This window comes from Gekko japonicus, unplaced genomic scaffold (genome assembly GCF_001447785.1).
Source record: "Gekko japonicus isolate JY-2015 unplaced genomic scaffold, Gekko_japonicus_V1.1 scaffold3212, whole genome shotgun sequence".
Lineage (NCBI taxonomy): Eukaryota > Metazoa > Chordata > Lepidosauria > Squamata > Gekkonidae > Gekko > Gekko japonicus.
Genome location: NW_015170989.1, coordinates 20993 through 33975, shown reverse-complemented (window position 1 = coordinate 33975; position 12983 = coordinate 20993). Strand labels below are relative to the sequence as shown.

Here is a 12983-nt window from a genome sequence, read left to right as displayed (position 1 = left end):
GATGGAAATCAACAAATGTCAAGGAGTCTAAGGCAGCTTTGTATGCTCTCTATAATATCGGAATATTGCAAATGAGACGGCGGGCCAGGTGCAGGCATCGGGGCTCAGAGACCAAACACTTTTCGTGAACCGAAAATTTTTTGCCCCGCTTCCGGCCCTCATTTAGCCAGGAGGAGGCAGGAGAAGAGGGAGGGTAAGTTGCTTCCTCCCTGCCTCTCCCCACCCCTGCCTGCCTGGGGCCAGGGAGGGCCTTCGCGGGGCTTCCTTGCACTCCCGCCGGCCTTGCAGGTCCACCGCCGGGCCCCTCATGGGGCTCAGCAGTGGAGCTGCAAGGCCGGCGCCAGCGGCCGGGACCGTTGGGGGCGGGATGTGTGGCCTTATGACACACTTCCGGTGATATCAGGGGGTGTGGCCTTATGTCACACTTCCGGTGATGCCAGGGGGTGTGGCATATGCTAATGCTATGCTAATGAGTTTCCCTAGCTCTTTTTCCACGAAACGACCCCTGACAATAGCCGTCCTCCACAGAGTGGAAAGTTCACATGCAAGACCTACGTTCAGCTGCAGGGGTTCCTCTTCTGCCAAACTGTCGTAGGAACTGTCTGCAAAGAAAGAGAAAAGGAAGCGCAGGCATTAGGGGGGAACGGTCTTACCCTGAACATAGCTTCGGGTGGTGTGTGTGTCTGTAGCTGTGCTGGTCGGCAGCACCTTAGGGACCAACGAGGTTTCCAGGGAATGAAACTGTGCGGCAGCCAAAGCTTCCTTCATCAGATACAAGGGGAGCCCCGAGCCCTTCAATCCCATTTGGAAGGCGGGAGGGGTATTGCAGAAGGGAGTCAGGATGCAAAACGGGATCCTTATCTCACTACAGATGCTAACTGTCAGCTCCTAAAACATCTTTTCCGTGGGAGGGAAGGCGGTATGGCATGGCCTGATCTTGTCAGAGCTCAGTGCTTGGAAACGAAGAAGAGGAGGAGGAGGATGCCCTGCCCTTCACTTGGAGTCTTAGAACAGCTTACATTCTCCTTCCCATCCTCTCCCCACAACAGACACCCTGAGGAACAGGTGGGGCTGAAAGAGCTCTGAGAGAACTGCTCTCGAGAGAACAGCTCTAAGAGAGCTGTGACTGGCCCAAGGTCACCCAGCTGGCTGCATGTGGAGAAGTGGAGAATCAAACCCGGTTCTCCCAGATTAGAGCCCGCCGCTCTTTAACCACCACGCCAAACTGGAGACACTAGGAAAGATCAGCAGAGGCATATTGGTGTTGGAAGTCAAGCATTATGCGCTGTCTCTTGCCTCAGGCCACAGAGGAAGACTGCAATAGAGTCAGAGAGATAGACAGGCTAGGACAGTAAAACATCCTGTCCTTCTCTCTCTGATACTATCCCTTTGCAGTGTCGATTGCTAGGAGGAAGTTTCCTTCCTTCCGGCTTCTGTCCTCTCTCCACACACAATGCCATGCTTCTCCATCTTGGCAACATGAGAGCAGGATGTCTTTTCCACATCTGCATCCATCTAGCTAGTTAGACTAGATTACAACTATCTCTCCTCTATTTCTGTCTACAAATGGAATTGCTACAATAAACTCCTGTTCTTTACTCTGAAAAGATAGAGGCTCTTGTGTAACTTTGTTTTCTTGCTGGCACACACACTGATTGGATGAGCTCTGCTGCATTAAAGCCTTGAGCGCTCTGCTACCCCACCAATATTTCCCAATAATTGGTTCGTGGTTTCCAAATTAACAGCATCAGGGATGGGCACGAACTGCATTTTTGTGGTTCGGTTCCTGATTCGTGGTTCATGGCTGAACCACGAATCGTGAACCGAACCACAAAAATGCAGTTTGTGCCCATCCCTGATGCTGTTAATTTGGAAGAGTTGAGGCTATGGTGTCATAGTCCCGCTGTACACCGCATTGGTCTGGCTGCCCCTGGAGTACTGTGTGCAGTTCTGGAGGCCCCACTTCGAAAAGAATGTGGACAGAATGGAGCGGGTGCAGAATATAGGAATATTGGAAAAAGACATTTCTAGTCTTTGGAGACCTTTTTTTTTTTTTGGCGTAATACATCACGGCCGTTTGCTTCTTCTCAACCTCCAGTTGGGGCCTGGAGGTTACCAGAACTACTGCTGATCTCTAGACCAGAGAGATCAATTCCCCCGGAGAAAGTGGCTGCTTTGGAGGGTGGACTCTGTGGGCATTGTTTACCCACAGAGGTCCCTCCCGTTCCCAAAGCCCACCCTCCCAAGATTCCAACCCCAAATCTCCCAGGATTTCCTAACCTGGAGCTGGCATCCCTACTTACCACCGTGTGGTCTATTCTTATCATTTTAGAAATAAAATCGGCATCGTACCTCTGCAGGCCAGACAGCATGAATCTGGAACAGTCTGAGGAGAGGCACAGAACAGATCTGGGCACGTCACCAAACCGCAGTAGATCTGGCCTTCCTGAGAAGAAGAAGAAGAGAAGAGATTGGACTTATACCCCACCCTTCACTACCCGAAGGTGTCTCAGAGCGGCTTACAAACTCCTTTCCCTTCCCCTCCCCACAACGGACACCCTGTGAGGTAAAAGAAGAAGGAGAAGAGACTGGACTTATACCCAGCCCTTCACTACCCGAAGGTGACTCAGAGTGGCTTCCAATCCTTTTTCCCTTCCCCTCCCCACCACAGACACCCTGTGAGGTAAAAGAAGAAGGAGAAGAGATTGGATTTATACCCCGCCCTTCACTACCCAAAGGAGTCTCAGAGCGGCTCACAAACTCCTTTCCCTCCCCCTCCCCACAACAGACACCCTGTGAGGTAAAAGAAGAAGAAGAAGAGATTGGATTTCTACCCTGCCCTCCACTACCCAAAGGAGTCTCAGAGCAGCTTACAAACTCCTTCCCCTCCCCACAACAGACACCCTGTGAGGTAAAAGAAGAAGAAGAAGAAGAAGAGATTGGATTTATACCCTGCCCTTCACTACCCAAAGGAGTCTCAGAGCGGTTTACGAACTCCTTTCCCTTCCCCTCCCCACAACAGACACCCTGTGAGGCAGGTGGGGCTGAGAGAGCTCTTTCCAGAGCTGTCCTTGAGAGAACAGCTCTTGTCAGAACTACGGCTTGCCCAAGGTCATCCAGCCAAGTGTGAGTGGAGGAGTGGGGGAATCAAACCTGGTTCTCCCAGATTAGAGTCCGTGCTCCAAACCATGACACCAGACTGGCTCTCTGTATGTAGAAGAGGAAGAGAAGAGATTTGATTCATACCCCGCCCTTCACTACCTGAAGGAGTCTCAGAGCAGCTTACAAATTCCTTTCCCTTCCCCTCCCCACAACAGACACCCTATGAGGTCGGTGGGGCTGAGAAAGCTCTGACAGAAACGGCTCTTCTTCAAGAGCAGCTCCTATCAGAACTACGGCTTGCCCGAGGTCATCCAGCCAGGTGCAAGTGGAGGAGTGGGGAATCAAACCCGGTTCTCCCAGATTAGACTCTGCGTACTTAACCACTACACCAAACCACTACACCAAACAGGAGGATGAGGAGGAGGAGGACACGTGTTGGTTTTATACCCCACCCTTCACTACCCGAAGGTGTCTCGAAGTGGCTTACAATCTCCTTTCCCTTTCTCTCCCCGCAACAGTTGCCCTGTGTGGTAGGTGGGGCTGAGAGAGCTCTGAGAGAACTGCTCGTGAGAGAACAGCTCAGAGAGAACTTGTGACTGACCCAAGGTCACCCAGCTGGCTTCATGTGGAGGAGTGGGGAATCAAACCTGATTCTCCAGATTGGAGTCTGCCACTTTTAACCACTACAGCAAACTGGCTCTCACCAGGGCTGCCGTCACACACACACACACACACACACACACACACACACACACACTAATCCACTTTCAATCGGATTTTATGGCAGTGTCCAGACTGCATGCTGCTTTCATTTTGTTTGATCTCTTAGTTTTATATAGTTAAAATCCAGTTGGGAAATGCATTGAAAGTGGATTATTTAGTGTGTGTGACTGCAGCCCAGAACAACCTGGATAGCATTCGGAGCATAAGAAACAAGTTGACAGATTCCCTTTCTCAAGATCTTCCACAAGGCCTCGGTGGAGGTGACTAAAAGGGCCACGCACTACACTAAAATCTCTCTGGCTCAATGGCAAAGTGTTTGTTTGGCATGCAGAAGGTCCCAGGTTCAATCCCCGGCACCTCAGCTCAAAAAGAACCAGGAAATCTGCGATGTGAAAGACCTCTGCCTGTGACCCTAGAGAGCTGTTGTCCTTCTTAAGTAGACAAGACTGACCTTGATGGACCAGTATAAGGCAGTGTGGCGTCCTTGCTTATAAGGGAGACGGTTTTACCTTTAAAACACTCTCTGTGTACATAAACTTGGTAGATGTCTGCTGCCACCAGGAATTAAAAATTCCAAATCTCTCTCTTTTGGTAGAATGACCTAGGGTCTGGGCACTTCAGAGGACTATGTGGCCCTGAGGAAGGACTATTCTGATTTCTGGGATAAGTTTATACCAAAAAATGATTTATTTAATAAAGAACAAAATGGGTTTCTGGTTATTTTGAACTGTTGCTGATGAAAGGGACTTGTAAATATAACTGGCAAAGCTTGGTGTCACAAACAGTCTCTCAGGCTCCCAAAACTCCCCCCTGACAGGCGCACACACTCAGTGTAATCTCTCTCTCTCTCTCTCTCTCTCTCTCTCTCTCTCTCTCTCTCTCTCTCTCTCTCTCTCATCTATATAGCCACACAGGCTAAACTCTTTGTCTTATTCACACAGAATAGACTCAAAACTCATACTCACACAGACTGAACTGTTTGTCTTTTTCACACAGAATAGACTCAAAATCTCCCATAGTCACATAGACTATGCTCTCTCTCCAAACTTCACATAGACACACCTCCTCCCACTCTCTCAGTCATCAGCCAGTCACATCACACTTGTCTATCAGTCTTCTTACAGTACTGTAGTCATAACTAAACATTTAAAGTAACACACACACCAAAACCAGAATCATTACAGGCTGCTTGAGAGCGGGCCACCCCCGCTCCCGATTCTGTTCTGAGCCACCTACCGAGCAGCTGCATTGCGTGCACTGGTTCGGCAGCTTGGAAGGGAAGAGTTCGCTGGCCGTGAACAGGTCGCCGTTTTGGTACGTTGCCCCATTGTATTCGCAGGAGGAATCGACTGGCTCCTCGAGTCCAGGTGGGCTGTAAAGTTCTGCAGAGGAAAAGGAGGGGAAAACAGAAAGGAATGCGGGGAGCTGGTTAGGAAGCTTTCTACTCCCCCCCTCCCCATTGCACCAGAAGACCCATGGAACAAGCAGGGTTGCCAGTTCTGGGTTGGGAGATTCCGGGAGATGTTGGGGTGGAGCATGAGGAGGGCGGGGCTTGAGGAAGGAAGGGACTTCAATGGGGTCCACCTTCCAAAGCAGCCATTTTCTCAGAGGGGACTAATCTCTGTCGCCTGGAGATCAGTTGTAATCAACGTTCTCTCTAAGCTGAGTTAGTGTGAGCCAGCTCACAGTTTCTGAGCCTCCGGCTCACCCATTCTTGTCTTAGCTCGGAAGGGTGTAGCTCCAGAGCAAACTGATTTACGCGGCAGCCAAATCGCTCGCTCACAACTTTAATGGCGGTAGCTCACAAAGGAGAATCTTTGCTCACAAGGCTCCACACCTTAGAGGGAGCATGGGTTGTAATCCCAAGAGATCTCCGGCCGCCACCTGGAGCTTGTCATGGAAAGAAGCAGAAACGAGGATAAGAAAACAACCGTGAAACAATAACTAAGCCATGTAAACAGCTATATTGACCACAACTTAGAACACAGGAAAACCATCCATAGGTTGAATAGAAAGACTGTCATTGTTGTTCAGTCGCACAGTCGAGTCCGACTCTCTGCGACTCCAGGGACCACATCACGCCAGGCCCTCCTGTCTTCCGTCATGCCCGGGAGTCTGCTCAACTTCATGTTCATTGCATCGATGACACTGTCTGACCATCTCATCCTTTGCCGTCCCCTTCTTCTTCTTTCGCCTTCCGTCTTTCCCAGCCTCAGGGTCCTCTCCAGTGAGCGCTCCCTTCTCATTCGGTGACCAAAGTACTGGAGCTTCAGCTTCTGGATCCAGCCTTCCTGGGAACAGTCAGGGTTGATTTCTTTGAGGATTGACTGATTGGATCTCCTGGCAGTCCAAGGGACTCTCAAGAGTCTTCTCCAGCACCATAATTCAAGACACTTAAAAAGGTAAAGGTCTCCTTTGCTCGAAAGCCAGTCGATTCCGACTCTAGGGTTGCGGTGCTCATCTCCGTTTCAAAGCCGAAGAGCCAGCGCTGTCCGAAGACGTTTCCGTGGTCATGTGGCCAGCATGACTAAACACCGAGGCACACGGAATGCTTAGTAAGATGCAATACTCAGTTCGATCACAGTCCAATCAAGGTACTATCAAAAATAAAGTTCACCGATATTTAAAGTCCTCTGTGCCGCCCATTAGTCCATTTAGAACATGCAAGCTCCCAACAGAGACTTTCCCGTATATTCCAACTTCAAACGTAGAGATACGATAAATAGCAAATATTTTGCTTTTCAAGAGAACGAGGTGTGATTTCTGGGGCACTCCCGTTCCGGCTAACAGATCCTGCCAGCCTCTGAATTCGTCTCTATCACTGCTTTATCATACACGGAACAGGATGTCTTCCTCGGCGTCCGTTTCTTGACACAACTCACAAAACTTCATTTACAGCTGCTTATAGGCACAAGAGCACAAGGGCAAACTTTGTGAGATTGGAGAAGCTGCCTTTGTGCCCGTAAGCAGCTGTAAATGTACAGTTTGTGAGATGTGGCCAAGAAACGGATGCAGAGGAAGACATTCTGTTCCGTCGTTGATAAAGCAGGGATGGACGTCGTCAGCCGGAACGGGAGCGCCCCTGAAATCGCACCGCGTCCTCCTGCAAAGTAAACAAGTTGCTGTTTGTCATGTCCATACGTTTGAAGCTGGAATATTCGGGAACGTCTCTATTGGAGGCTTACATGTTCTGAATGGACTAGTTGGCGGCACAGAACACTTTAAATATCATGTGAACTTTATTTTCGATTGTACATTTATTGGACTATGATTGAACAGAGTGTCGCACCTTACTAGGAATCTTTCTAGTGAACCTATGGATGATTTTTCTGTGGCATACATTATTGTTAATATAGTTAAATATAGAGAGCCAATTTGGTGTAGTGGTTAGTTTTTGTTGTTCAGTAGGGGCACAGACTAATCTCGGAGAACCGGGTTTGTTGTAGGGCTATCTTTCGGCTATGCTCCTGCAGAGTGCAGGGGGTTGGACTAGATGACCTGCAAGGTCCCCTCCAACTCTAACATTCTATGATTCTATGATCTATGATTCCCCACTTCTCCTCCACATGCAGCTGCTGGTGCAACCTTGGGCCAGTCACAAGTTCTCTCAGAGCTGGTCTCTGAGAAGCAGTCCTTGAAAGAGCTCTCTCAGCCCCGTCTAACTCGCAGGGTGTCTGTTGTGGGGAGGGGAAGGGAAAGGAGTTTGTAAGCCACTCTGAGACTCCTTCGGGTAGTGAAGGGCGGGGTATAAATCCAATCTCCTCCTCCTCCTCCTCTTCTTCTTCTCGCTTTGTTATTGTTTCATGGTTGTTTCTTATCCTTGTTTCTACCACATGGAGGTTGGCAACCCAAGGCACAAAGGTACAGGGTACCTTGCAAGCCTGAAATGGGAGGTTCTAACTGAGGGCAAGACTGGACGGAACGGGAGCAGTGAAGCTTGGCTATGTCCTTCTTTGCTCCTCTTTGGTCATAGGGTGGGGGCTTTATTTTAGCGTAAAAGGGGGGGGACACGTGATGGTCAACGGGAGCAGAGACCCCCCCACACACTCTCTTTGTGTTCTGTTCCTTCCGTCAGAACTGGGCTGGGAGAGAGAGATCCAAGGAGTAAGGTCAGGTAGGGATATGGTTGACTTGACAGCTCTGGTTTGGGAAATCCCCCGGAGATTTTGCGGGTGGAGCCAGGAGAGGGCAGGACTTGGGGAGGGGAGGGATTTTGGAGGAGTGTAAAGCCACGGAGCCCACCCTCCAAAAGCCGTCTTTCTCCAGGGGAACGGATCTCTGAAGTCTACAGTTGCAATGAGTCTTTTGGGCAAAAGTTCTATTTTGTGAGCTATCAGCATTAAAGCTGTGAGCGAGCGATTTGGCTACTGCATGAATCAGTTTGCTCTGGAGCCCTCCTTCCTGAGCGGAGACAAAAACGCGTGAGCCGGAGGCTAAGAAACAGTGAGCTGGCTCACACTGACTCAGCTTAGAGGGAACGCTGGTTGTAATTCCAGGAGATCTCCAGGTCCCACCTGGAGAGGACGACCCAAGGTAGTGGAGGGTACAGGAAACACCCTCCCCCCGCTTACCTGCTTTAAAATCTGCTTACCTGGGCACCTGCCGCAGCACTGCTGAGGGTCCACGATGGGGTTTGGGCACGGGAGAGCGGGGCACTGGATTCGATAGCAGCTGACGTTGGAATCCTAGGGGGTGAAATGGACAACCTGGAGTCAGACTGAGTCCTGTCGGTAATAAATGAAAAGCTAAGGACAGGCAGACTTTATCCGTTTTTTTTTACTGGAGGCAGGGGTCATTTCCTGCAGGAGTGCACAGGAGCGGAGCCCAGGGGGTGGGCACATGCAACAAGCCCCGCCCCCTGCTCCCAGCAGCCCTCAGTCAGAGCAAGGAGCAGACAGGTAAGTTGCAGAGCCCCCCCACCAGCCCCCCAAACCAAAACAGTCCAGTGGCACCTTTAAGACCAGGTTTTATTCAGGTACAAGCTCTCCCTCCTCTGCGAGGACAGATCTGCACGTTCCCTCCCCCCAATAGCTAGCAATCCAAAACAGTCCAGTGGAGCCTGAGCGGTGGGTGTTGCCTTCTGACACACTTCCGGTGATGTCAGGGGGTGTGGCCTATGCAAATAAGTTATGCTAATGAGTTATGCAAATGAGCTCCTGCACCTCTTTTTCTACGAAATGACCCCTGGACAGGATGCTGGACTAGATGGGTCTGATCTTGCATACAGGTCTGATCTGTATGCAAGATCAGACAGGCGGGATATAAATGCAGAAATAAATAAATAAAATCTTCTTAACCTCATCTGGTGCTGACAGCCCCTTATTATCGCAGAAATGAGGAGTAATCCACAAACCCCATATACTGTAAAAAGCTCCGCATTCCAGTGAACAATGCTCCGAAATTTCTACCTGTCCGGAAGTCACAAAATTCTATCACAGTGTGCAGGCTTTTGCATTCAACCTCACATGACCTGAGAAGGGACAGAACTAGAATTCAACATGCTATTGCACCAGGCGATCCGAAGTGCAGAGACCGGATTAGTGGTAATCGGCTCACTGGGGACTATGAGTGGTACCTCAAAACAGGTGCACTTGATGCAGTACATCACCCCCTGGGGTTCCAGGTAAGGATGCCAGCTTTCTCCTGGGTGGTACCTCTGTCCGTTGAACAAACAGAAGGAATCCGGATCTGGAAATCAAACAGAGGAGTGTTATTCATTCAGTTTGTTTGTTCGAAGAATGAATATGCTGCCTCACCAGAGACCTGTTAACATAAGAACATAAGATAAGCCAACGTTGGATCAGGCCAATGGCCCATCTAGTCCAACACTCTGTGTCACACAGTGGCCAAAAATACCAGGTGCCATCAGGAGGTCCACTAGCGGGGCCAGGACACTAGAAGCCCTCCCACTGTTGCCCCCCCCAAGCACCAAGAATACAGAACATCCCTTGCCCCCAGACCGAGAGTTCCTATCTATACCTTGTGTCTAATAGCCACCGATGAACCTCTGCTCCGTATGTTTATCCAGTTCCCTCTTGAAGCTGTCCATGCTTCAAGCCTTCCTTCCTTCCTTCCAACATAACAGAAGCCAATGTTGGATCAGGCCAATGGCCCATCTAGTCCAACACTCTGTCACACAGTGGCCAAAAATACCAGGTGCCATCAGGAGGTCCACCTGTGGGGCCAGGACACTAGAAGCCCTCCCACTCTTGCCCCCTCCCCAGCACCAAGAATACAGAGCATCACCTGCCCCAGACTGAGAGTTCCTATCTATACCTTGTGGCTAATAGCCCCTGATGGACCTCTGCTCCGTATGTTTATCCAGTTCCCTCTTGAAGCTGTCCATGCTTCAAGTCTTCCTTCCTTCCTTCCAACATAAGAGAAGCCAATGTTGGATCAGGCCAATGGCCCATCCAGGCCAACACTCTGTTTCACACAGTGGCCAAAAATACCAGGTGCCATCAGGACGTCCACCAGTGGGGCCAGGACACTAGAAGCCCTCCCACTGCCCCCCCCCAAGCACCAAGAATACAGAACATCCCTTGCTCCAGACTTAGAGTTCCTATCTATACCTTGTGGCTAATAGCCCCTGATGGACCTTTGCTCTTTATGTTTATCTAATTCCCTCTTGAAGCCATCCATGCTTGTAGCCACCACCACCTCCTGTGGCAGTGAATTCCATGTGTTCATCACTCTCTGGGCGAAGAAGGACTTCCTTTTATCTGTTCTAACCCGACCGCTCAGCAATTTCATGGAGTGCCCACGAGTTCTTGTATTGTGAGAAAGGGAGAAAAGGACTTATTTCCTGACCTGCTCTATCCCATGCACAATCTTATCAACCTCGATCATGTATTCAAAATGAGGTCACACCATTGATTTATACAGGGGCATTATGATACTGTCTGATTTGTTTTCAATTCCCTTCCTAATAATCCCCAGCATAGCATTGGCCTTCTTTATTGCAGTCACACACTGTCTCGACATTTTCATTGAGTTATCTACAACGACTCCAAAATCTCTCTCTTGGTCAGTCTCTGTCAGTTTGGACCCCATCAACGTGTATTTATAGTGAGGATTTTTGGCTCCAGTGTGCATCACTGGTTGGCCAGTGTGCTTTTAAAAACCCAGAGTAGATACCACATTGGCTCACGCCGGCCCCAGGTCACCCAGCAAGCTTCCATGGCAAAGTGGGGATTCTCCCAGTTTCTAGTCCAACACTCTAATCACTACGTCACACTGGCTCTCCAGTTCCTGGGTGAGCAAACACCAAGCCGATCTTTCCACAAGCAGGTTTCCATTGGCGATTTAAAAGCAGGAGGCACAGAGATCAATCCTAAAACGAATTTCCACCCAACTTAGTATACAGGAGCAAGCAAGTGAGCCTCTGGTATCAGTCATGAGGGCTAGAAACATGCTTTAAAAAAAATGCAAGCGGAGAGACTCAGAAATCTGCATTGTAATTTAGAATCTGGGTTCTCAATTTCTCCTGCTTTGTGGATTCAGCGCAAATAGGGACCTGTCGCCCCCTCCTTGATAATTCACTGGTGGGCAAGGGTCATTTCCTGTGGGAGCGCACAGGAGCACCTCCGGCAGTAAAGAGCCCAGGGGGCGGGCACATGCAACACGCCGGCCACAAGGAGCAAGAAGCAGCCAGGTAAGTTGCAGTGGGTGTTGCCTTCTGACACACTTCCGGCGATGTCAGGGGGTGTGGCATATGCAAATAAGTTATGCTAATGAGTTATGCTAATAAGCTCCTGCCCCTCTTTTTCTATGAAATGACCCCTGCTGGTGGGTGACTGGGCGGCTTTCAATAGGCCTTGAGACGCCTGGGATTCTTGTGAAGGACGCCAGGCTAGATTCATCTTTCACTGCGGTGGCTCAAGTGGTTAAGGCGCTGAACTGCAGGCTGTGGAAGGTCGGAAGTTCAGCAGTTCGAGACCCGAGTGTGCCGCATGACGGGGTGAGCTCCCGTCTCTAGTTCCAGCTCCTGCCAACTGAGCAGTTCGAAAGCAAGACATTGCAAGTAGATAAATAGGTGCCACTTCGGTGGGAAGGTAACAGCGTTCCGTGCGCCTTGGTGTTTAGTCATGCCGGCCACATGACCACGGAAACATCTTCAGACAGCGCTGGCGCGGAAGACCGGAAGGCCTGGTGTAATCTGGTCCATGGGGTCGTGGAGAGTCGGACTCGACTGTGCAACTGAACAACAACAACCCCCAACAAGGCAAGTCTTGTATTCTTGAGTTTAAGATCGCAGATTTGGGAGCATTTAATACACCCTGGTGGAGGAAAGTGCGGCCGAGTTGCGGCCGACCTATGGAAAACGATTGGGTTTCCAAGGAAACAGATGATCAGAGGTGGTTTGCCATAGCTTGCCTCTGCGTAGCAACCCTGGACTCCCTTGGCAGTGTGACAGTGTCCCATCCAAGAACTAATCAGATATCCTGCTTAGCTTCCAAGATCTGATGTGATTGAACTAGCCTGGCCCATCCAGGTCAGAACCAATGACATGCAGAGGTGGATTTGCCATTGCCTGCCTCTGCGTAGCAACCCTGGACTCCGTTGGCAGTGTGACAGTGTCCCATCCAAGAACTAATCAGATATCCTGCTTAGCTTCCAAGATCTGATGTGACTGAACTAGCCTGGGCCATCCAGGTCAAGGCAAAAGACACAACAGAGGTGATCTGCCTTTGCCTTCCTCTTGCGCAGCAACCCTGGACTTCTTTGGTGGCCAGGTCAAGGCAAAAGACACAACAGAGGTGATCTGCCTTTGCCTTCCTATTCGCAGCAACCCTGGACTTCTTTGGTGGTCTCCGATCCAGGTACTAATCAGGGCCAACCCTGCTTGGCTTAGAGAGCCAGTTTGGCGTAGGGGTTAAGAGCGCGGCCTCTAATCTGGGAGAACCGGGGTTGATTCCCCACTCCTCCACATGCAGCTGCTGGTGTGACCTTCAGTCAATCACAAGTTCTTTCAGAGCTGTTCTCTCAGGGGCAGTTCTTGGGAGAGCTCTCTCAGCCCCACCTACCTCACAGGGTGTCTGTTGTGGGGACAGGAAAGGGAAAGGAAATTGTAAGCCCCTCAGAGACCCCTTCGGGTAGTGAAGGGCAGGGTATAAGAAGAAGGAGAAGAGATTGGATTTATACCCCGCCCTTCAGTA

At 50.2% G+C, this 12983-nt stretch overlaps 1 protein-coding gene across 1 annotated transcript in view; it reads right to left on the bottom strand.

Annotated features, from left to right (window-relative positions):
* Positions 1-12983, bottom strand: part of CHRDL2 (chordin-like 2) — a 44822-nt gene that overhangs the window by 17388 nt on the left and 14451 nt on the right. Inside the window, exons 2-6 of the mRNA XM_015418985.1 lie at positions 9401-9513; positions 8417-8510; positions 5062-5207; positions 2353-2446; positions 556-602 (exon numbers count right to left, since the gene is read on the bottom strand). Coding sequence (XP_015274471.1) covers positions 556-602; positions 2353-2446; positions 5062-5207; positions 8417-8510; positions 9401-9513 — 494 coding nt within the window. The remainder of the gene's footprint in view (positions 1-555; positions 603-2352; positions 2447-5061; positions 5208-8416; positions 8511-9400; positions 9514-12983) is intronic.